This window comes from Martes martes (assembly GCF_963455335.1).
Source record: "Martes martes genome assembly, chromosome: 2".
Taxonomy (NCBI): domain Eukaryota; kingdom Metazoa; phylum Chordata; class Mammalia; order Carnivora; family Mustelidae; genus Martes; species Martes martes.
Window position 1 is genome coordinate 99,236,763 of NC_137889.1, and position 25,468 is coordinate 99,262,230.

At 33.8% G+C, this 25,468-nt stretch overlaps 1 protein-coding gene across 3 annotated transcripts in view; it reads left to right on the forward strand.

Moving 5' to 3' along the window:
* The window catches only part of RAP1GDS1 (Rap1 GTPase-GDP dissociation stimulator 1), a 168,718-nt gene that overhangs the window by 71,836 nt on the left and 71,414 nt on the right, over positions 1 to 25,468 (forward strand). For all 3 annotated transcript variants that reach the window (XM_080797553.1, XM_080797554.1, XM_080797555.1), the window contains exons 3-4: positions 4,839 to 4,961; positions 12,072 to 12,197. In XM_080797553.1, coding sequence (XP_080653679.1) covers positions 4,839 to 4,961; positions 12,072 to 12,197 — 249 coding nt within the window. The remainder of the gene's footprint in view (positions 1 to 4,838; positions 4,962 to 12,071; positions 12,198 to 25,468) is intronic.

The following is a 25,468-nucleotide window of genomic DNA, read 5'->3' on the forward strand; positions in this document are numbered from 1 at the left end:
TGATAGAAGGGCATTTACTAAAAGTGACACATTTATAATCACTCTAGGGCTTCTGGCTTAAATGGATTCCCTGCCATTCACTGAGATAGAGACTAGAATGAATTTGAGGGAAAAAGGGTAAATTTGATTTGGGGAGTATTAAATATTAAATATGTATGGCCTATGCAAGTACAAATTCTTTGTTTTCAGTTGGATAAAAGAAGAGAGGATTTGGGACTTGTCCGTGTGGTACTCTGCCCACATTTGATGAAATGATGGCCTGCATTTGGGTTAGATCGCCTAGACACAGGGTCAGGTCTTTTGTTATACCCTATTCTAAAAATCCACCCCTTGAGAAGTAATACATAGTTCCCTAGGGAAGGAGACACATGGCCCTTTGAGCCATGAATCATATTCCTGGTCCTTGGAGTCAATCCAAAATCTGAGTCTTTTCTTCATTGTCTGTCATAAGGATCCCTTGGATGTAAAGATACCACTTCTTTATTGTTCCTATAATTCTAAGTAAAACTTCAGACACTTTTTATTACTCTAAAACAATACTATCCATCTAATCTAAATACATTTTTTAAATCTAATAGTATTATAGTAATAGCAGTCATTATTTTTGTTTTTCTAACTTGGAGTTTACTATAAAATGGTTATCAGATGTTTTCCATTAGTTTATTCTCATGTAGCCTACCTGCTGACATAACATCATAAATTTAGCTAATCTTAGTAGCATGCCTGAAAACCTCCTCTTGGTGTTTAACTGTAAAACCAGTTATTTTAACGTATTTACTTAGTAGCTTTGTTGGGAACGTTAGCCTTTCTGGAAGGAATTATAGGTTCCTTCTCATTCCACTTACTCTTTTCTGCTGAGTTATTTATTGGCTTAGAGAAGTTCTATGAGTAGTGCTTTAACTTCTCCTAGATGGCATTGTATGGCATTGGCATTGTATCCTGGCTTCTTGATTTACTCTTCTTTCAAGTTTCTCTGACCCGATTGCCTACTTTTCTTGTTCTTTCTTTCACTGCCAGTTTCATAACTAAGTTACCTCCTTGCCATAAGGAGGTGAGGTGGAGTGTGGACGTAGGACTGCAGGGACAGAATGAGTGCTTGCTGAACTGCAAGGCCACTGTGATGGATATACCTCCTACAGTCACTCCCACAGATATGACTGTGGAGTAGCAATTGTCCTTCATATATGGGGTCCTTCAAAATTCAAGGACTGCCCGCTGCCTGTAATTTGTAGGCACACTCAAACATTTTTATGACGGTACCTAAATGTGAAGGGGGAGAAAGATGTTGAATTGATTCCTACAAACATTTAAAAAGAGTGTAGTTAAAATGTCAATAGTAGTCTGGCTAAAGATAATGAAAAGTCTTCTTCTTCTTTTTTTTTTTTTTTTTTAAGACTCCTGATCCACAGTGCAAGGTTTCTTTACAAGTAGTCAGTCATTTAGATTGCAAACACTAACCACTGACTACTTCTTAATGTTCTTTTAAAATTATTTCAGGAGTGCTCACAAATACCTGAGAACATCTTTTAGTTCACAGATAAATATACCTTTTGAGATGCAGTAGAATGCTGGTGCAGAAAGTAAATATGAAGTGAAACAAACTTTGTTATTATTTATTGTACAGTGGTATTTTAGTGATAAGCAGTATTTGGTCATGTTTTTATGTAAAAGGAAAGAAGTTCATTTTCAGCTGTTTAATTTAAATTTGAAACTTACGTAGAAATCCGCATGCTAGCAGGTTAATAGAATACCTGTTAGATTTTTTTCTAAATTGTATATCAGATTTATATGAAAAAAAAATTGTTTCCCCCTTTTATTTCTCTGACAGTAGCATTAAAAAATTACTGTTCGCAAATCTTCATTCATTTTAGTAGAGCTATTTTCCCAATCCCTTGGATTGTAACCTGTGACAAGTCTCATTAGAATATAAGGAGTTGATACTGCTTTTGTTTCCTTTTTCCCCCCTTGCCCCTGGTAGTTCAGCTCTGATGTTAAGTCATTCTTTCAGTTCTGGTTAAAATGAGACATGCATGGGTGATTTGCACTTAACTGCTCGCCTCCACACACACAAATGCCTCAGCTTCACATCTAATCGTGATTCATGCCTTATGCCAGACTCTTGCTGTCATCCCAGCATCAGCAGATGGTGGGACAAGACCCCTGGGGCAGTCTGCCCCAGCATTCTGGGGTTATACATCTTCTGGTAGCAATGGTCAGAAAAGGAAGGATTTTAAAATGGCAAATTGAGTTCAGTTCTTTTTGACTTCTTGGGAGGAAAAATCAATTAATGAAAACTTTTTTTTTTTTAGTTCAAGAATCAAAATAAAAGCAAAACATTACATTGTACTTTATAAATATGGTTGCTAAAAGACAGCTTCTGTGTTTAAGTCCCATCATAGGTAGTTTATGTTTCTAATAATCTGAATTATGAGAAACATAGTAAGAAACTGCACGCAAAAGGGCAGGTTTCCTCTATCATGCTTAAGTAAGTTTTCTGTTCTAAAAAAACAAACAAAAAACCAGTGGATGCCAGGTAAAACACATGTCAATTTGGTTGTGTCATAGAATATGAAGTTTCTGTTTATGCTCTGTGATTAGTATGATCTAGTGACTTTAGACAAGTTTACGTCATCTTTCTGGGCTCTCTTCACTTAATAAGTAAGGTTATTTTTAAGTATCTACAAAATTTCCTTTTTATTTTACTACATAAATATAAGAAACTAAAATAGTATTTGCTGTATGAAAATGTACTAGGCTTATGGTAGCAACGGGAAGTACATGGATGGAGTTTCAACACTGGATAATCTTGGTTACTTGATCTATAGTACTAATGTTTTAGGTGAGCACACACATATAACTAGTTGCAAATAACTTTTTTTAAGGTAATAAATTCATGGAAGTATAATTTTCCATGTAACTTTATATTTCTTCAGAGCCATTTCACAGTTCTAGCTTCTTTTGATGATGTTAAGAGAGTGTTAAAAGTTCTTTAGCTCAGAATCCTGCATAGTTAAGGGGGGCACGAAACAGTGGTTTTTAATTTTTTTGACCAGACTCTATTATTAAAAAATGCATTTTACATGGAGTAGTACATGTGCATACACATAGTTCAAACCAAAGTTACTGTTTTACTTTATTCAAAAATTTTTTCTATTCTTTTGTTGTTGTTGCAGGTGTGAATTCCGTTTCTCTTAAGAAATTACTGGTTCTTGTCACCAAGTCTGAGTTCCTAATGGATTGGAACCCACAATTTGAAAACCACTATACTAGATAATCAGCACTTACTATAAAGAAATACATTACCTTTGGGGAGTAGGCTCTCAGATTATTAAATATAATTTTCCTATTCTGTGTTGATCACAGCAGCTGCCATTTACTTAAGAGGTCTTTAGAGTTCCCTCTTATTTGTATGTATATCCAGTGCATGTAAAGGATATAGGGGACCAAATTTAAATTAGATGTTTTAATGAGCTTAATAACTCTCTAAACACATGCCATTCCTCTTCATGGTTTAGAATCAGATGGTAATGTTAAGTTTTATTTCCTTGAGTTTTTCTTTACTTCTATCATCATTCCAGAATTCTTACTGTCTTTTATTATGGCATGCTTTCACTAACAGGTACACGAGTGGCTTGGTTTCATAGAAAGCCAACTTGTATTTTAACAAGGAAGGGAAAGAAGTAGGGGACTCTTATATTTCTGTATCAACAAATAGAGTTCTGAATACCATGGCCTTATTGCTATTTACTATTTCTCTTTATTAGTGGTCATTTGAATGACTGATATGAAAAACATACTAGTCATTGGAACTATATAGTCTCCCCTGTATGATTCCATATAAAATGACATAAGGTGAGTTTTTTACTCCTTTAATTGCCATTAAAAAATTGCTATAGCATTGTAGGAAACCATATATATATGGTTTCCTACAATGCTATAGCAATTTTTTAATGGCAATTAAAGGAGTAAAAATATAATATAATATATATATAATATATATAAATATAAATTAATATAATAAATATATATACACATATACATATGTGTATATATATATACACACATATATATATATATACATAATACCATTAAAAATTTAGAAGGGGGCGCCTGAGTGGCTCAGTTGGTTAAGCATCTGCCTTCGGCTCAGGTCGTGATCTCAGTATCTTGGAATTGAGCTCCATGTCAGGCTCTCTCTCAGTGAGGAGTCTGCTTCTCAGTCTCTCTCTGTGTTCTCTCTCTCAAATAAATAAAATATTTTAAAAAAGAAGAAAAAAAGTTCAGGGGCGCCTGGGTGGCTCAGTGTGTTGGGCTGCTGCCTTTGGCTCAGGTCATGATCTCAGGGTCCTGGGATCGAGCCCCACATCAGGCTCTCTCTCTGCTCAGCGGGGAGTCTGCTTCCCTCTCTCTCTCTCTGCCTGCCTCTCTGTCTACTTGTGATCTCTCTCTGTCAAATAAATAAATAAAATCTTTAAAAAAAAAAAAGTTCAGAAGGGAAGTAGAAAAAAAAGCATTCCTAGTCTAAATAGATCAGGTTGGAACTAACATTGAAAAGTAAATATGGTATGCAATGGTATATTCAGAAAAGATTCCTTTATAATCTGACTTTAGATAGAACATTTTATTATAAAGTGTTTTGTGCAAATAAAAACTCAAGATAAAAGCAACTTGTTGAACCGAAAATTATAAATATATTTATACTTATGTAAATGTATATACTTGAATGTACATTGAACTAATTTCTGTTATGGATGGTGCAAATTCTTGAAGACTTTCAAGATGAAAGTTGTCAGTATTAGTGTTGAAGATTTTCATTTCTTTGTATGTATCTCTTTCAGATATGGAAACGAGTGAAAAAATCCAAGGAAGTGGAATACTTCAGCTGTTTGCAAGTCTTTTGATTCCACAGTCTTCCTGCACAGCCAAAGTAGCTAACGTCATAGCAGAAGTAGCCAAAAATGGTGAGGTTTTCCTCAAGAGCTTTTCTGCTGGGAACATCTTCAGTTTTACACCTCACTTGTCAGTATGTTTTATTAATTTATGTTTTAATTTTGTAGATTAGACATTGTCCCTTTCCTTCTATTTCTCTTTTCTTTTACTGTTTTCCCATATAATTGTTGAAAATGACTATAATTATAGTCATTCTATTCATACATTTCCATTCCTTCAGAGTAGAATTAAAGGAAAGTACTGCTAGTTCTTTTCACACCTGTGTCATGTATTACTTTGATAATAGGATTCTTGAGCTTGCTACTGAGTCATTCATCTTTATTGTCACAGGAGAGCTCACCTTTATGTTGTTTTGTATGTGTATATGTTGGTTTGTATTATACCCAGATAAACTTCCTTTTATTTGGGGCGGGGGGTCTAACTGCAGCAATATAGCTGGAATAGATGTTCTGTATTCTGTACTCACCTCCATAGGACACATTTATTTCTGAAGTCTTCATGTAAGAATACTATGGAAAAGCCTTAATGACAGCAAAACTTAGATTATATAGTAGCTAATCCATTCTAGTAGAGATGGTTTCTATCTAGTGAGAGATCTGTAGGAAGAACTTCTGTAGGAAGTTCTTCTGATTCTGTAGGAAGAATATTTTAGCAGATATATTTGCACGTGTTTTTATTTCAGTTTGAAAAAATCACTGACTTCTTAAAGCAGTTTTTAAGCCTAAGGGAAGGCCATACTTAATGTAGTATCTTTAGTGTGCCTCAATTTTTGAAATTTGGTATTATTTTTAGGACTTTCATTTTAGCAATTTGCATATATTATACTTCAAAGAAAAGAAATTTTAAAAATTCTGGCTTCATTTGTATAATGAGTATGGCAGGTAGCCTTGTAAAGTACCAGTATGTGTTGTTTTTTGCCCAGTAAAACAATTTGTTCATTTGTGTTACCAAAAAAAAAATTGCAGTGAAATTTTTTCATTTGTTTAGAGGCTCTCAAAATGTCTTTCAAATACCAATGAAGTTCTATATTGGTACATTGTTTTTTGGTTGTTAGATGAAAACTGGCCACCTATTGTTTGTATGTCATGTGTAAGCTACTATAATTATGTAATCATTATGCTGTGCTTTGGATTTGAGCTGGTCATAACTGTTCAGATTCCTAGTGGTAGGGGAATATTTCATGTGCTTCAAGCAGATTTGAACCACTGTGAATAGACAGTGATTACCCTGGGCTAACAAAGAACTCCTGAAGCAGATCTAATTTGAGAATGGAACCCCTCTAGATGGTGTTTGTTAACCTAGACGAACCATTACCTGAATCTCCCTTAGATGTAATACAGCTTGATTTTTAAGATCAGGTGGTTCATTTTTAACTTCATGGGAATTACAGTATAGATTTCCAGAAATCAATTTTTTCCTTAAAATCTTTTCTCTTGAGTCTACATACTAACTATAACATAGATTCAGAAATTTTGGATAGTAAGTTTTTGTGAAATGAATGCTATTTCTCTATGATCTTACTTAATATCGCTCCTTATAATACTTTGTCACAGTTTCATAATAATTCTCCTGCTATAGGTTGCTGCTAGTAATACCCTAATAGAAGACAGCTACATTCTAAAGACATAATAGAATTTTTAGAATTTATACTGCTAATCAGAGGCTTGTTACAGCATATCACTAACCTCTACTGATTAAAATAAATGGAATACATTTAAATACTTATTTCTTGCTTAATCATTACGTTGTTTTTGTAAGTGATTGGCTGAGAAAGTGCATTAGAATCTTCTTTTAAAAATAAATAATATCTTCAGAAATAGAGCATGACGCAACAGAGTACATTGATGGAGCTTGTCTTTCTTCCCTGTTAGGAACTTGACAATGAAAAAAAGATTATATGAACCAGAGTTAAAAAGAGATTGGAAGTTGATTTGTTCATCTTCCCTCTACTGCAAATTTTATGTAACTACAGAGGAGAAATATTAGCATATACTTCTTAGATTCAGATTAATCTTAAAATATAATTATGTTTACTCTTGCACATACAAAAAACTCTCTAAAAATTAACATACCTGACTATGTACTAATGTACAAAATCCAGAGGATTAGCAAGAAGTTTCATGAGCAAGTGTAATGTAGGAGCATAGCTATGAGCATAAATTACAGTAAAAGGTTATGATACCTTTAAATAAAGTATTCCCCTGTATAATATACTTAAGACAGATTTGAGGCAAAGGAAAAATAAGCAAGATAGGAATTAGCTATGAGTAGTTCCTCCTTTTCAGAATTGTACTCTCAAGGTATAATAATAATAATTTCCTAAAACTGGGTGCTGCTATTAGTGTGCCTGCTTGTGCCAGGTGTTTTGTACATTATTTCAAATTCTTTTAAGAACCCCATATGAGATGGGATTATTTTATGCACATGAGAAAACAGGTTAAATACCTTGCCTATCTTTACAGAGCTAGTAGGTGGTAAAGCTGGATAATAGTTGGAATTTATGCTTCTCCTTTACTTCTCTTCAGTAAATGAGATTTTATGATAGAAGTGGAAAGTGTACTAGTGGTCTGAAAGCAGGGATAGCAGCGTATGACCTGAAAGATTAGGCTGATAACTGAAATTAAAATGTGTAAAAAGCAAACAGAAGGTGAACTACTTTGTGTCTCTTCCTCTACTCCTCCAAAACACTAGTTGCCTGCCTTGGACCATCAGCATCAGATTCACTAGGAACTGATTAGGATACAAATTGTTGGATCCTCCCACTTGGACCTACTGAATCAGGAACTCTAGGACTGGGGACTGCCGTCTGTTTTAACAAGTCTTCTAGGTGATCCTCATGCCTATAGAGCTTGAGAAGGAAATCACAGTCTAAAATGATACAGAATCAGTAATTTGGATCAACATTATGCTTTTTTCCCCCATCTGTGCTTTATCAGATTGTAAAAGTGTTTATCAAACTTTTCTCCTTGAATGCTCTGAACAAAAGAGTTCAAGTGTACATCCAGGATGAACTGGAGAAGCCACCACTAGAAACCTGGAAGTCTCCTGTTTTGTCATATAAATTTGTTTTAATTTTGCCCTCTACTCCATAACAGGTATATGTTTATTTTAGTATTAAATATATGTGTATGCTCTAGAAAAGTTGTTGAATAAAATTGATTACCTGCCCCCAACCAAAAAAGTTCACGAGGTTGTCGAGTAGCTTTAAGTATACCTTGATATTGCAGTGTTGGAAGCTTAACCTCAGTCATTTTGTAAGAATTAGTTACAGTTACCAGTATTAACTTTTTTTAAAACAAAAGGCAATACAGTATAAATTAAAAATGTCAGTTCAGCAGTCTACATATGAAAGCCACTGGTTCCTATGTATTCACGCCTCATAGTTGTCCTTGTTCTTCTAATGAAAAACATAAAAACCTAATAGTTAATAATTATAGGGAGGTTATTAGAGAAAAATCAAACTCAGAATTCACATTACTATTTAGTCTAACATTAAGGTAGACTCTAATACTCCATATGTTTTTATTAGGCTTATAGAGTTAAAAAGTTTTATTAAAATAGATTTATTTCCTTTAGGCAGCTGAAAATGGGGAAAGTATGTACGTGTAAGGTTTTTAATATTTTATAAGTAGATAATAATAAAAGCAGATTTTATAAAAAGAAAAACTATGATTTTCATCACAGTGCTGTACTTCACGATGATGCTGAATGAATGTTTAATTCAAGTAGGTTTGATAAAGTAAAAGCAAAAAAGGAAGGACTACTGCAGGGTGCCTGAGTGGCTCAGTGGGTTAAGCCTCTGCCTTCAGCTCAGGTCATGATCCTAGGGTCCGGGGATTGAGCCCCAAGAGCCCCGCATTGCATCGGGTTCTCTGCTCAACAGGGAGCCTGCCTCCCCCTCTCTCTCTGCCTGCCTCTCTGCCTACTTGTGATCTCTGTCAAATAAATAAGTAAAATCTTTAAAAAAAAAAAAAAGGAAGAAATACTGGATTCAGAAAGAAATAGAAATATTCTATCAAACATTTATTGATTGTTTCACTACAATCAAAGGAAAAAAATACTCCAGTAGAAATCAACTTTATGTTAATAAATTTGGGTTGATATTAATATAGAGCGGTGCCTATTCCTTGAAGCTCTATATTGAATTTCTATGTTGAAGTCCACACATTATGCAAAAAACAAAATGAATTTTATCTTGTATAGACACACATAGAAGTATACAGATACTTAGTGGCTTCTTCTACTGCATAATGGCCTCCACTGACTATGGTTTTTAACCCACTGAGCCACCCAGGTGCCCCCTGACTATGGTTTTTTCACTCACTGTCATTCTGCATGTATCTCAGTTTCAGCCTTCCCCTGACAGTCCTTCCCTCCCTCCTCAGGAACTTTTCAGTTCTCTGGAGTTCAAATTAAAAAGAAAGGATCTGATGTTTTGTTTTGCTTTTTTTCCAGTTCCTTGCTATTGTCCTTTCTAGCAGATTTTTGAACTAGAACATCTGATAGGCTGTTGGCCAGCCGGTATATAGTCTGGCCTTGAGTAAGAGTCTCACCAACTATGCTCAGGTAACAGGTTCATGTAGTATGAACTAGGGGTATGTGTGGTGGGAATCCTGTTGAACAAGGATGACTATGACAGCCATTCATTCTATAGCCTCTATAATATTATATATATAATATGTATACATAAATAATGTATGTTAAATATAGTATGTATTTTTTAAGATTTTATTTATTTATTTGACAGACAGAGATCACAAGTAGGCAGAGAGGCAGGCAGAGAGAGAGGGAGAAGCAGGCTCCCCGCTGAGCAGAGAGCCCGATGTGGGGCTCGATCCCAGGACCCTGAGATCATGACCTGAGCCAAAGGCAGAGGCTTTAACCCACTGAGCCACCCAGGTGCCCCTAAATATAGTATTTTAAACATTTTCCTTGTAAGTTCCTGGTCTCTTTTTTACATATATATAAATAAATAATGTATGTTGAATATAATATTTTAAACATATTCCTTTTAAGTTCCTGGTCTATTTTTACACATATCCATCTAAAGGAGGTAACTTCATGTCTTTAAAACTAGCTAAATAGAGCTGCAGTCCTCAGTTAAAAAGCAAACTGACTGAAAAGCAGAAGGTTTTAGAAGGGAGTTTCCTTCGTCCAGGGACTGGCAGTCTTGCCTTTACACTGAAAGCCAAGGAATATACTAGTTTTATTTTATTTAATTATATGCTTTTTTAAAAAAAAATTGAGACACAGTTGACCTACTAATGGTATTTGTATGCTTTGGTATTTAAAAAAAGTTCAGAGCAGTTTTATTTGATTCTGCAATTTTCCCATAATTATTTACTCTCTATTATTGATTGTACCATCAGAATTTTGAAAGCTATGTTGGTATCATATAGAACATTAGAGCATCAAAGCAAGCAAAAATAGTAACTTATCAATGTTGCCATTGCCTGAAGAATAGCAACAACAAACCAAAGAAGCAAAACAATAAAATATAACAACAGTTATGAAATAAGAAAAGAGAAATAAGAGTCCAAAGGAAATGAAATTTATGAAATAAGAGTGAAATAAGAGTACAAATCAGACTATTTTTAAATTTCTTATTTTAGTAGTTATTTCACTGTTGGAAACTAGGCATAGGGAAAGGTAGAAAAGATAATATCTATCTTCAAGTTGATTAATCTGAGTTGGTGACATGTTATTTTAAGATTTGAAATATATAAAGATCCCAAGGAGATCATTAACTTAAGAGGTAGACAAGTAGATTGATATGTCATCCCCTATAGAAGATGGTCATTGAATTCTTGAAATTATTTATAGCATAATTCGTTTTCCCAATAGGAAAAACTCCCAATAGGGAGTTAAAAAAAAAAAAAAAAGGAAGAAAGAAAACATCAACAGTAGACGTAAAGATTAGCTTTAGAAGTAAGAAGTACTTCTTAAATCTTGGAAGTTTAAATTATGGAGAGTTTTCAATAATACAGTGGTAAGTAAGTAAGAGATGTAATAGGAATGCAGTCCTTTGTTTAGGTAGAGAGGAATACCTCTGTGACTCATAGCTATGTCACAGGTTAAAGAAGTTGTTTCAGACGTAACAGCTCACATAACAGCCTTATATGATGTGCTCTAGGGATTTGAAAATGAAGAAAAAGAGAGGGAAGATTTCTTATGGTGGTACTTGTGGAACAGACTAAGGAGTGGACCCCCCCTTGAAAGTAATAGTGAAAAGACAATGATTTTTTAATTTAGTAGGATGGGTTATAGGATGAGGAATTAGGTCTGTGTTGACTAAGTTCCTTGATTTACAGTACGTCATGATGTCCAAAATGATGGTCCCAATATTGATTATTTGGAGAACTTTCATTAATTGGTATCATTATTATCCCTCAATTTTGTAGTAGTCCATCATGAGACACTGTAAAAAATTTTATGTCTAATCGTCATGACTATGATGGTATCATTGGGAGACAATGAAAAATGTGTTAGAAGTATAAGAAAACTTAACATTTGGTATTTGAGACCTATGAATTTAGGCTATGAATTTATGGGTATAACAGCAAATGTGAGTGATCCATAAAAATAAAAAATAGGAATTAAGGAATAGATGATTCTACCAGGTCTTAGCAATTGAAAAGGACCTATTATTTGTAATGATACACTCAGACCTTTTAAAAAATATTTCACCTCTCTAGAGAACATACAGTGAAAAAATAGAGAACATGTGAAAATTTGTACAATTTGATGGCTTAGTTTATAACTGTAGTACTTTAATTATCAGGCTCATGGAAGGAACATGGCCAAGTGTTTCTGTCATCATATATTGCTTCCCAAGCACATTCGTTATTATAAGAAAATAGTGATCAATTAGATATAATGAAAATTAATTAAAAATCTTTTGGGTTTATGATAGAGACAGTCAACAAAGAAAAATATGACCCTACTCATTTTGTGTACTTATTTCCCTAAGTATTTAGTAGAGTTACTTTTGAACAGAATGTGTCCTTCAGATGGTAAGCCATCTTAAACATTTTAAGAGTAGGTAGATATTTTATTAAAGGACATGATTATGTAAACTGTGAATTTTTAGATTTTTAATTACATATGTCTCTTATTTTCAGAATTTATGCGTATTCCATGTGTGGATGCCGGATTGATTTCACCACTGGTGCAGCTGCTAAATAGCAAAGACCAGGAAGTGCTACTTCAAACGGGCAGGGCTCTAGGAAACATATGTTACGATAGCCGTAAGTGTTGAAATATCAATGATACACTTAAAAACTTTTTTTTAAGAATTATGGTTTTGAAACTAATTTCATTTTTAGTGTTAGCAATGTCTTTTTTAGGCTAAGATACTAACATGGGCCAGTTATGACTTAGCTCTGCTTTCTCAGCAGAACCAGTGGAAATTTGGGCCATAGCATTCCTAACTAAGAAGTTAAGGAAATGAATTCTTTTCCTCTGCTGTCACAAATAATACTTTCAGAGGAAATTAAGTCACTTTCTAAGAAATTAGGACTTTTAGTTTTAGAAAAAATATATATTATCTTTTCAGTTAGATTTTATCAAAGTTCTGTCTCTGAATGAGAATGCTGGTGAACACAGTTTTTTAAAGTATCTGAGTCTATCCAAATAAATTTTTAATTACTTGAAATTCAATAAATCCATTCATAAAAACCATCATCTTCTCTAAAGGTAGATTGGCCTACTGCATTTGCATTGACTCCATTCCTATTTGTCATAATGTCACACTGTCATCCTCACTACTTTCTAAAATACACTGCTCTGCCAGGTAGACAGAAAGCAAGAACTTGGGTATGGGCATATTACAAAATTTTCTACTTCTCCTCTCCACACTTATATAAATAAAATACAAAAAAATCTTGAGTATATTCAGTTTAATTAGCCTTATCTTGGGTTTTCCTTAGGTATATATTTTCTGAGCCAAAAACACATATTTTAATATTTACCTTTAAAGTCTCCTAGGAATTTAGTTCTATTTATATAACTAGGATAACTTCTACTGTTTATTTTCCCCATTGATTTCATGTACAAAAGACATAGCCCTTTTATAATAGGCAGTGCTTCAAAAAGTGATTTTTGTATATAAGCCAGATTGAAAATAAGGTCATGAACATACTTATTTATGATTAAAGAAAGTAGAAAAAAGACTGAAACTATAACTTTTCAGTTATGATTTGTAGTATTAATGGTAAGGCTAGCCTCATTTATTCTCCTTTCCTTACTTTTTCTGGAACATTATATATTACATCTGAGGATATAGATGTCTTAATATGAATTTTAGCTTACAGCTTCTAGTCCCCAGTACTGATTATAAATTTATCTACTGTTCCTTTCATTCCTGTGCTTTTTATCCTAGGATAGCTTTATTTACAGAATTAATTACAGAATTCCGGTGCTTTGTAAGTTTGCATTTTTATATTTAGGATTTTTTTGAACATCATGGCTTATTATAATATTAGCTTTCAAGAGTGAACCATTTAAGATACATTTTATATGATTAATTTTAACAATGTATACTGAAAAAGCCTCTACAGAGTTATAGTCAAAGATTGATGGCATGTATTTGGAGAGCATTGATCATTAATATGTTTATTCTTATCCTTCTGTGTATATTACTAGAATTTAAGTCTATTTTAAGTATTCTTTAATCCTTGTTCTAGTTAGTTATTCTTAAATTATGTATTGTTTAACTATAGGAAATACCTGTTTTGAGTACTTTTGTCCTGGACTCTCCCTTAGTTTTGGCACAATAGGAGAAACACTTACAGTGATCTCTTGTCTCATATTGCTGTGATTTTTATGGGAACAGAGTAATTTTATTTCCTGTGTACTCTAAGGAACCTTGAAGTTAGGGTAATAAATGTGTAGTTAATAAGATTATCATTTTGATGAAACTAAAGTCCATTATTGCAGTGTTTATCATATCTTTTTGCTCTCTTCTTATGAGATATGCAGCATAAAGTCTGTGGATGTGCTTTAGGCTATGAAGTTAATTTTTTTGTTTCATTTATTTATAAATATTTATAACCACTTCACTTTCACTTAATTCAATGTAAACTATAGTTAAGTGGAAAATTAAGCATAACAAATACAGGCTATTTTTTATACTTGTAAGCCTTGCTTAAGGAAAATGAAGTTAGTAGTCTTAAGAATGAATAAATATAAAAAAAAAGAATGAATAAATACAAAGAGTAATTTATTACTGTAAATCATGTGAAAAAATGTGTTCATTGTGCCATGCTATCTTGTGCCTATAATTTCCATAAGTCTGTATGATTTATCCTTTCCTTTGAAATTAAATCTCTGTGAACTTCTCAGTGATGTTTTTAGAATAATTGTAGGAAAAGTACAGCACTTTTATTTGAATTATAAGGATGACATTTTGTATCTGTAAATAATGATGCTGTGTGGTTGATTTGAGAATTTACTTGAAATGCATTTCTCATTATATTTTAGGACAATGGGGAGTTTGAAAGAACCCAGAAATTAATTTCTCTTTTTAAAAAGTATTGAATAGCTTCTATTTTAATTAATTAACCTTCTTCCATCTCAAGAATGTAATGCTTCATTCTTAAAACAAAGACTGAAAACTACACATGATAGCTTTATAAATACAAGGAATCTTTTTCTTATAAGTAACATATGTTTTAAAATTCACATTTGTGTTTTATCAGACTTTCCTATCAGACTAATTAGTTTACTTAAATTTTATAAATGTACTCCAAATGGGTAATTTTTTTAATGTGAGCTTATTCAGAATGATACTAGGCTTACCATAGATAGGAAAGCCAATGTATGCAGAAAGCACCAGAAGACATTCACTGTAGAGATAAAAATTTGAGAAATATGTGTATATTTTATGGATTTGTATTTTAACCCTTAAAAAGTAAAGCAGTTGCTAGCATATTTCAGTCAACGCAGTTTACTTGAAAGGAGGATAGCTCCAACTGTAAAAGGAATTATACTTGCCATAAGATCCATGGAAATCTTTTGAAAAAAGTAGGTCGGGTTTTATAGTTTTACTGGCTTTGACAGTACCCATTTTAGGAACTCTTCCAAATGGAAGGAAACTCTTATATAACATCAGGTAGCAGGCTGATATAACTCCTAAATGGGACTGAATGAGGCTTTGTTGCTGATGAACTTTTTGAATCCCAGTCTCTCTCTTGTGTATAGAGATGAAGGAATCACTGGGTGAGAACATTTTTCATTTAAAATGCCTGTTCTTTTTTCTGTTCTTCCAAAAGAACAGAAGAAAAGTACTTCATTTATGGATTTCTCTTTCGAAGTATCCAAACAGACTTTTGATATAGGCAATATTTTAAAATAGCTCTTTTGCCTTGAACTTTGCCAAGTAAGAAGTTTGACATCCTTTAAATCAATGATCAGAGAAAAAAATTGTATTTCAATTTAGAAAGAATCAGCAAAGCTGTGATGGGATACAGTGGGGAATATAATTTTAAATAAAGAGAAGTTGTATTAAATTTCAGAATTGCATACCTTCAGCCTGTTTCATTATATATTTCTCTCAAAGGTGATATTTTTAAAAAATGAGTTCTTTTTTTTTTTTTTTAAAGATTTTATTTATTTATTTGTCAGAGAGAGAGTACACACAAGCAGGCAGAGAGGCAGGCAGAGGCAGCGAGAGAAGCAGGCTCCCTGCTGAGCAAGGAGCCCGATGTGGGACTCGATCCCAGGACCCTGGGATCACGACCTGAGCCGAAGGCAGCAGCTTAACCAACTGAGCCACCCAGGCGTCCCTAAAAAATGAGTTCTTTTTTCCTCCCTATGTGGCCATCTCTGTAGTAGTCCCTTCTTTCAGTGATTAGTTTTGTTTAAATAGATGTGCACATTTTAAATTGCTGATATAATTAAATGGTCTTATGGTACTGAAGAGCTTCATGTTAAATTCCCATGCTGTATTTATAGTCTGTAAGGATAAATTGGTCATTGGAGACTGAGTTTTCTCTGCAGATGTTACTGCTTGAGGTCAGGAAATAATTGATATTAGATATATTTGTTCAAAGTTATGTAGTAAGGGCTAGAAGAAAATGATTAGATAAAATTAAATATTTGTGCCTTTTATATACCAGAAAAAGATTAATATACATCTACATTTAATATATATAAATATAATTGGGGAGGGTATGGGCTATGGTGAGTGCTGTAAAGTGTGTAAACCTGGCGATTCACAGACCTGTGCCTCTGGGGCTAATAATACATTATATGTTTATAAAAAAATAAAAAATTAAAATATATATATATGTAAATATATAACAAATATCCATTTAATATATATTAAAGTTAAACAAATATGCCTGTTTAAAAAGTAAAATTAATGCTTATTATATAATTGGTACTGTTATTGGAAAGATACATACTTAGGGAGCTTGTATAATATGCCATCTTACATAGATAATTGGATTTGTACTCATTGATGAATAAATAAATACTCAAAATGAGGTTATAATTGGGCTTGCCAAGGCCAGTATTTATGAAGTGAAATAAATATTGTTTATTTCATTGATTTCAAGTGTAATTGGAAAGGATACCAAATATATGCATGGATCTGTGTGTGTATTAGTGATTATAATAATGCTACACTATTTTTATATTAAAAATAAAGAATTCATTGTTCTGGTTGCAAATGCTAAAATACATTTAGCAATAATTCTATAATATTTTATAGAGTAAGTTGGTTAGATAAGTGTGTATTAATATAATGCCGACATGCTTTGAAATTGCCTAAGTAAGCAAAGTATGTTTGCCACGGTTATATTTAACAGAGACCTATTTATGCTTGGCATTTAAAATAAATGTTTATTTCAGTGGTCTAAATTAGGTTAAGTATTTAATTATATTAAAGAGTTTTGTAGGTTCATATGTTTACCCCACTTTTCAGTATTCAGTTTTAGAGTAAAACAATTATCAGCCAATAAGTATAAAAATCAGATTCTTCAGCTTTTAACAGTTAATCTGTTGTATATGAATGGGTTTATTATCAAAATATATCATGTATATAAGAATAAAAAACTATATGCGACTGTTATTTTTGTGTAAGAATAAAAAACTATAAGCGACTGCTATTTTTAGAGACAGTAATTATGGCTATTATCACATGAAAATATTATAAAGATATCCTAGGGACACCTGGGTGGCTCAGTCGGTTAGGCATCTGCCTTCGGCTCAGGTATGACCCCAGGGTCTTGGGATCGAGCCTCATGTCAGGCTCCTGGACCAGCAGGGAGCTTGCTTCTTCCTCTAACTGCTGCTCTCCCTGCTTGTGCGTGTGCTTGCATGTGCTCTCTCTCCTTCTCTCTCTCTCTCTGACAAATAAAATCTTAAGAAAAAAAGATACCCTGAATATATAGTTAGAAATAGATGTTGTTTTGTCACATTGTTATAAGCTTTAAAAAAAATTCCATGCCATTAAAGACATCTCTAATATGCACAAAGGAACACAATTTATTGACCATTAAACGTACACACTAAGTATGTGGCTTTTGGTCAGGATAAAAAAAAATGATAGGAATAGTAATTGGTGCTGTTTTTAGAAATTAAGCAAATAGTTCTTGCTTATAAAAGACATGTCGTTTATTTTAAAATTAATGTAATTTTAAATAAATGAGATTTTACTGTGCCCCCCCAGAAGGTAAATATTATAGATTGATGAGATTTCCAGTTCTACCATTCATTAAATTGTCATTTAATCTTTCTGAATTTCAGTTTCCTCATTGGTAAAGTGACTTGTATGGATGAAATCATGTTTATTTATAGATGAGTAATATAAATTATGAGCTGCTATACAAAGAAAATAATGTAGCATTTCTATATGATTGTTTGCCTTCGTTAGGCTGCTATAACAAACTACCATACACTGGGTGGCTTAAACAACCAATATTTGTTTCTCATAGTTCTGGAAGCTGAGAAGTCCAACCAATATCAAGGTGCCAGTAGATTTAGTATCTGGTGAGGACACTCTTTCTGGCTTGCCCATAGCTTTCTTCTCATTGTATCCTCACATGGCAGAGAGAGAAGAGAAGAAAAAGAGGAAGCAAGCTCTACTGTCTCTTATAAAGGCACAGATCCCATTATGAAGGCTCTGCCTCTGTGACCTAATTACTTCCTCCTATTATCACATCAGGGGTTAGGGTATTAACATTTATAAATTTTGGAGGGTCACAAACTTTCAGTCCATACATCATTGTTTCTAAGACTGTGTGCTATGACATAGTATAATATATACACTAATGTACACAAGATATTTAAAATAAAGGTATAAAGGGCAAAAACCTTATAAAGACAGGCAAAGATAAGTCTAAGAATCGAGGGTAATATATTGACTATAATGAACACTAATTTAATTTGAGCTTCTTGGCAGCCAAGGTGAAAAAAAAAAAGCTTGTTACACTAAGTAATTTTTATTTTGTACTAAGGAGAAATAATCTAGTTCTTCAATCAAACAAAAACTGTTGAGACAAATACTAAAAGGGATTTATCATCAGGATATCATTAGTTCCCTAGATGACTGTGTACACATCCCTCTTAAAATATGCAAAGGATATTGGCTGACATTAGAGGCAGCGTTTTCAATAATGGCTGTATAAAAATTGCCCCAATATTCTCCATATGATTGTTTCTTGTACCAAATCTTCAACAGAATCCAAGAAATAATACTGAGTACTATGTTTTAATTGGACAAATAGCCCAAATGTATTGTTTTTTAGTAAACTTCAAGCATACAACTTAAAAATTAGAAGTTTTGACATGAATATATTTTCTAATTTATTTTAAACCAAAATACAGTTCTACTTTGTATTCATTGTATCTGCTTAATTTCTGTGTTGTGTATAATAATATATCCAGGTTCTATTTTCTGAGATTAAAAAATATGCTCTGATGTGCGTGAAAGTGAGTATTTTCAAATACCACATATTGATGGTGGTTTCATGAATCTATACATGTGATAAAGTTGCTTGGAACTATGCGTTCCAAGGAACTTACATGTACATAAGTGCAGAGAAAAACTGATGAAATCTGACAAGGCTTGTAGATAGTATCAGTGTCAGTTTCCTGGTTGGGATATTGTATTAGAGTTGTGTAAATGTGACCATTAGAGTGAGCTGGATGGAGGGTACATGGGACCTTCATATACTGCTTTTTTGCAATTTCCTTGAGCCTCTAATTATTTCAAAATTAAAAGTTTGGAAAACTCCACTTATCCAGGAGGCATACATGCTGTCTCTCCTATGGGAAATGACGTTGCTTCTTTCAACCCTACTTGAGTGTGGGGGAAATATATCACAGAGACACACACACATAAATATATATAGAGAGAGAACAAATATATAAATATATATTACATGTATGTAAGTGCACATTTATGTACATAAACATACATATACAATTTTTTAAAGTATGACCTATAGCAATAATTTTTTTAACTGGGTTTTTGCTATTAAAATGGAGGATACTATTGCCTCTAATTTTTTTTCTCCCTTAAAATTTGACTTTCAGGAAAAAAATCAACAAAAAATTGACAGTCCCAAAATAAGCTTTAGGGAGAGGGAATTTATACTCTCAGGAGTTTGATCAGAACAGGTAATAAACAAGTAGTAACTCTAGTAGCATCCAGCTTCTGTGTAACCTATGGTGATAGGTTAGACATTAGCAGTTCTAGTCTCGGAATTTGTGTGTTCATCCACAAGTCTCTACTTCAGGTGAGATTTCTAATAAGTTAGTATCAGCCTTTTACTACTAAAAGTTAATAAGTAGTTTATAATTTACCCTTGTTCTAGAAAACTAATGCAAATGATGTGAGGGGGAAATGATTTTGCTGATAATCACTTCTGTTTTATTGTCCAGGTGTGTCTCTGATATTTAAAGAAATTGTAGTGTATCAAGGTAATGAAGCACGTATATTAATGTTAAAAACAAGGCACTATTTAACAAATGCTGTAAAAGGTTTCATAATATAAATCTGGAGGGGGCGGGGGCTCGTTTATGTTTGAGCTCTTCCAGTGGTATCCATGAAGAAGAAAGCATTTAATCGGTGTAACATTTGGACCTATGGAGAGAGGGAAAGGGTTTTTCAGGAGCACAGAAAAGCATTTTAAAAGGTAGATAAACGTAATGGAGAGATGTGTCTGGAGCCCAGATTGGGGAAGGGCTTTTATAATGGGGAGCCATTGAAAGTATTTCAGCAAAAGAATGAAGTGCTCAAATTGATACCATAGACAAAGCTCATTTGAAAGAGGTATACATTATAAGATAGGCAGTCGTACTTAACAAGAAGTGTGCATCTGAAACACTGAAGGAACTTTTTCAAAATAAATTTTCTTAGCCATATGCTAGAACCAGTATATCCAACCTGTTTTGCAAAAGCTCCCTAAATTATTCTGATGCACATTCTTGCTTAAAAAACACTGGGTAGTGGGCTAGGTGAAGAATAACCAGTGAGAAGGCTAGTTTTTCTTTTTAAGCTCGAAGAACAAATGAAAGAGAACAGGAAGGAAGAGGGTATGTATGGAACCCAAGAAGATAGCAGATAAGTAGAGGGAAGGAGTATTTGAGTCCAGAATTTGAATCAGGATAACACCAATCATAGAAATAGTGAGATCCCATCTAGGTGGGTGTGTTTGGAGGTGCATTGAACTTGAAGTGCTGTCGACACATTCAGGTGACAGAGCTTTGGGTTCATGCACTTAAGAGTGATTGTTGACCCATGAGAAGAGAAGAAACATTTAAAGGAAAACAGCCGCATTTAGGGTGTAGAAGAAATGAAGGAGCTTGTGAAGAAGCACTGAAAGATTCGAGGAAAGTAAGTTTATCGTCATGGATTCCAAAGAGTTGGGAGTGTGCTCGCTTCGGCAGCACATATACCAAAGAGTTGGGAGATAAACAGTGTCAAGTACTGCCAAGAAAAAAAAATACTGAATTTTGATGGTTGGATAAAGGGACATTCATGTTTTTAAAAAACATCTTTGAGTCTGTGTGGAGAGAGAAGTCAAATTTCAAGGGCTGTGGTAAGGAATGAGGAAATGAAGGGAGAGTATTAACTTTCTAGAAGTTTAATGAGAAAAGAAAAGATGACTAGTTTGAGGGAAGGGCAGTACTGTGAGAGTGAGTAATGTAGTGGAGACAGGAACATATTTGTTAGGCTAGGACCCTGTGGACAAGGACAAAGTAAATTTAGAGGGAATAATTAATTGATAGAGAAGGATCATAGATGAAAAAAGAAATCACAAACTCAGGTAAACAGGGCTGGTATTAGAACAGAAAAGGACATTTTGTCTTTAAAAAAACTCAGAAGATAGGTGACATATAAAAAAAAAAGTGTTAAGATAGTAAAGAGGACAGTCAGAAGAGTGTTTTGTAGGTTAGCCTCCCATCTTCCCAGTAAAGTAGAAGTCAAACCCATCTGTTAATAAAAGTCAGTGGCAAAGTAATAGGAAACTTGTGGTGTGGGGGGAAAGTTCAGAATTGGGGTTATGGGACATGTTATCAATATTCATGAAGATTGAATTGTTTAAATAACCAAATGGTAGTGGAGGTTTATTGCGGTTAAAGATGATGTCTGCATCTGTTTGTTAATGTGTGTTGTGCACTTAAAATGTATGTAGGCTAAGGAGTTATTTTGTACTTTGATGTGTGGACAGGAAAGAACCACGAAAAATAACTTCAAATAGGTATTCCACCTTCATAGAGGCATATACTTTGGATCAGAGTGGGGAGAGAAGTGAGACAGAGAAGAGTAAGCCATTACAGTAGGCCAGGTAGGATGTAAATACTGACTGGATCAGAGAGAATGAATTAAATGTGAAGTAAGATTAGACTCTTTATTATCACTTTGGTTCTTGCAAAATAGTCCACTAGGTTTAAGAAATGGTTACTTAAGTAACCCTCCAGATAGTTTACACTTTGAGGAATTATGATCTTTCCGTTTTTATATTTGATTATTAACATTCAAATCCCACTTATTTATTAGAATGGTATTTAAAAGTCTAATATGGGGGCGCCTGGGTGGCTCAGTGGGTTAAAGCCTCTGCCTTCGGCTCAGGTCATGATTCCAGGGTCCTGGGATCGAGCCCCTCATCCGGCTCTGCTCAGCAGGGAGCCTGCTTCCCTTCCTGTCTCTCTGTCTGCCTCTCTGCCTACTTGTGATCTCTGTCAAATAAATAAATAAAAAATCTTTAAAAAAAAAAAATTTGAAAGTCTAATATGCTGGGGCTCCTGGGTGGCTCAGTGGGTTAAGCCTCTGCCTTCGGCTCAGGTCATGATCTCAGGGTCCTGGGATCGAGTGCCGCATTGGGCTCTGCTTGGCGGGGAACCTGCTTCCTCCTCCTCTCTCTCTCTCTGCTTGCCTCTCTGCCTACTTGTGATCTCTCTTTGTCAAACAAATAAATAAAATCTTTTAAAAAAATAAATAAGGAAAAGTCCAATGTGCTATAAATTTTTACCTTGATAAAAATTATAGGGCAAAGAACATGGTACTTTTTTCACACAGCTGCTTTTTTCCAGTACTTAATTAGTTTCCAACTACTGTGTTATAAAAATGTGATTGTCTTGTTAAAAAGAGATGGAATAATTGTTTTCAAGTAGTTGTTACCAGTTTTATAGATACAAAGGTGGAGACAGTGCGTAAGAAAGTATTGCACATGGCAGAAATATTACATGATTTTTCTTGAGTTCAGTGAGAAGTCCTGTGGTTGCCAAATTAATTTTTTTGTCCCTTGGTACCAAGTTCCCTCCTAGTTTCTGAATCAAAGCCTGAATGGCTTTTGGAATTTTCCTTTCCTAATAAGAAGCCTTAAATAGGGTGGGGAAAGTCTAATTTACAAAGTTCTTCAAAAATAAGATTTTTGTTCGTTTTTGCTTAAATCTTTTCCCCTTTAATCTTTCCTGCCCTAATTTCACCTGTCAAAGATGAAGTTAAAGGTTAGCTACATTAGACATAAAATTTTCAGTCTGCTTATAGAAACCCTGTTAGCACATATTATCCTCTGAGCTGAAATATTAAGAACTTTATGTTTTCAATCAGTTGTCCCTGCTGCATGTTGTGGATATTTCCTTTGGCTGTGAGGGAATATAAAAGGTAGATAACTATTTGAAGGTGAATAACACACATTCTTCTTGCTGGGTGGAATAAATGTTTGTACCTTTTGAGAAACTGCTGTTATCAGTTCAAGTTAAATTTTAAATTGTAACTATAAATACATATGTGCACATATACACATACATTTCCATAATCTAGCATAATTACTTTAAAGTATGAAATAGTTTGATACAAAAGCCTCTTTTATATGTAAAATAATTGGAATGAAATTGAATTTTGATCTTGAGTGGTTTGGACTTAAAAAGTGGACCATTCAGTTATTTATAACTGGAAGGCTGTTCAGAAGTCATATTATGGAAATAATTGAGTTTGATAAATTATTTTATAAGTTAGTTATAATATGCAGATATTCAGCCTTTTGCTAGTAAAATGATAATATAGAAATATAAAAATAAAAAAGTAATTTCAGCAATTTTTTGAGCAAATGTATGGTGATTTATCGATGTTCTGTTATATAAAGACCTTTTGAAAAAAAGAATTATCAAGCAGCTTTGACTGAGAAATCTATTGAGCTATAGAAATGAATACAGTTATCATCAGGCACACCAAAGCTGTGTCCATCAAATTACATGTTGTGACCTAATTTTGAACAGCATCTGTGGAACTAGTGCTTTCCTCCTGATCCGGCATTATGCCTGTAAATATACAAATTTATTTGAAATTTACCTGCATAAAAACAAATTTTTAAAACCTTGAATATAGTACTATGTCACAAAGTTGCAGACTTTTTGCTTCTTTTTTGATGTATGAGTATTTAACATTCATGGTGGTTTTTCTTCGTGACTCATTTTTGTAATTTCACTGATATAATATTTGTAGCTTTTACTTTTTTTTTTTTTAAGATTTTATTTATTTGACAGAGAGAGGAGACACAGCCAGAGAGGGAACGCAAGCAGGGGGAGTGGGAGAGGTAGAAGCAGGCTCCCCCACTGAGCAGGGAGCCCGATGTGGGACTCGATCCCAGAATCCTGGGATCGTGACCAGAGCCAAAGGCAGATGCTTAACAACTGAGCCACCCCGGCGTCCCTGTAGCTTTTACTTTTATATCTAATCTTCCATGCATTTTACCTGCACCTAGTTCATTTATAAGTTGCTTTCGAAATTTCAGAAAAGATATCGAAGGGTTCACATTTTTCATTTGAATGTTTAAAATACATTTGAATAAACAAAGTTTTAACCTGCTGAACCATCCTTTTAATCAGCCTTCTATATGACATGGGAAAAGATTTATCTCTACTAAGCCATATCAGAATTAGAAACATACTTTTATGTCACTGAAGATATATATTTATGTTCCTGCCTATGCAAAGTCTCAGTACATATACCATGGGTCATGGGTCATATGATTTGAGTGTTTTTATTCCAGTAGTGATGATGAGTAAATCCCCGGAAATTTTTACTCTGTGTCTTTGTATTTTTTCGTTTATGTGTGTGTGTGTATGTGTGTGTGTGTGTACACACACACACACACACACACACACCCAGGTACTTTAATCAACAAATATTGATTGAGCCCACTGTATTCAGGACACTGTGCCAGTGATGAGGAGGAGAAAATAAAAACAAGAAGTCCCTATCCTTGTAGGGCTTGCATTGGAGGAAATAAGTAATAAACAAGTAAATACTACAAAAAGAATATATTTACCATTTGTGGTCATTGATATCAAGGGAATAAACAAGATGATGAAATGGAGTGTATCAGGTGAAGAAAGTTGTCTCTAGGATGTTCTTTGAGCTGAGGTGTGAAAAATGAGAATGAACTATTTGAAGAGAAAGGGAAGAATACTCGTTTAGAAGTAGAGCAATTACAAAGCCCTAAGTGAGTAAAGAACTTGGTATGTTTAAAGAACAGAAAAGAGATCAAGATAAAGGAGATGTTGTATATAGAAAGAGTATTCTGCAAAAATGTGGAATAACCAAGACCTAGATCATAGAGAACCTGTGGGTCATTCTAAAGTAATAGGAATTTATGAAAGGGAATCTGATTCAGATTTTTAAAACATCATTCTTGGAGCTGTATGGAAAATGGGTTGAGAAGAATGGAAGATGGATGAAGATGGAATGGAATGGAAGAATGGAAGGAGAATGGAAGAGAATGAAGATGGAAGCATGGAGACCAATTAGAAGGCTTTTGTAGTAGTCCAGGCAAGAGATAATAGTGACTTGGATTAGGGTTATGGTAGTGAGGATGATGGAGGACAGCAGAAATCAAGAAGTATTTGTGGTGGTGAATGAATCAGGAGTGAGAGTAAAAGAAATCAAGAGTAATTTCTAGATTTAGGGCTTGAGTAGCTGGACAGATGTTAGGGCAGTTTACTCATACAGGAAAGAACACAGATCTTTTTTTATGTTTTTCTGACTTTTGTTATTGCTACCTAT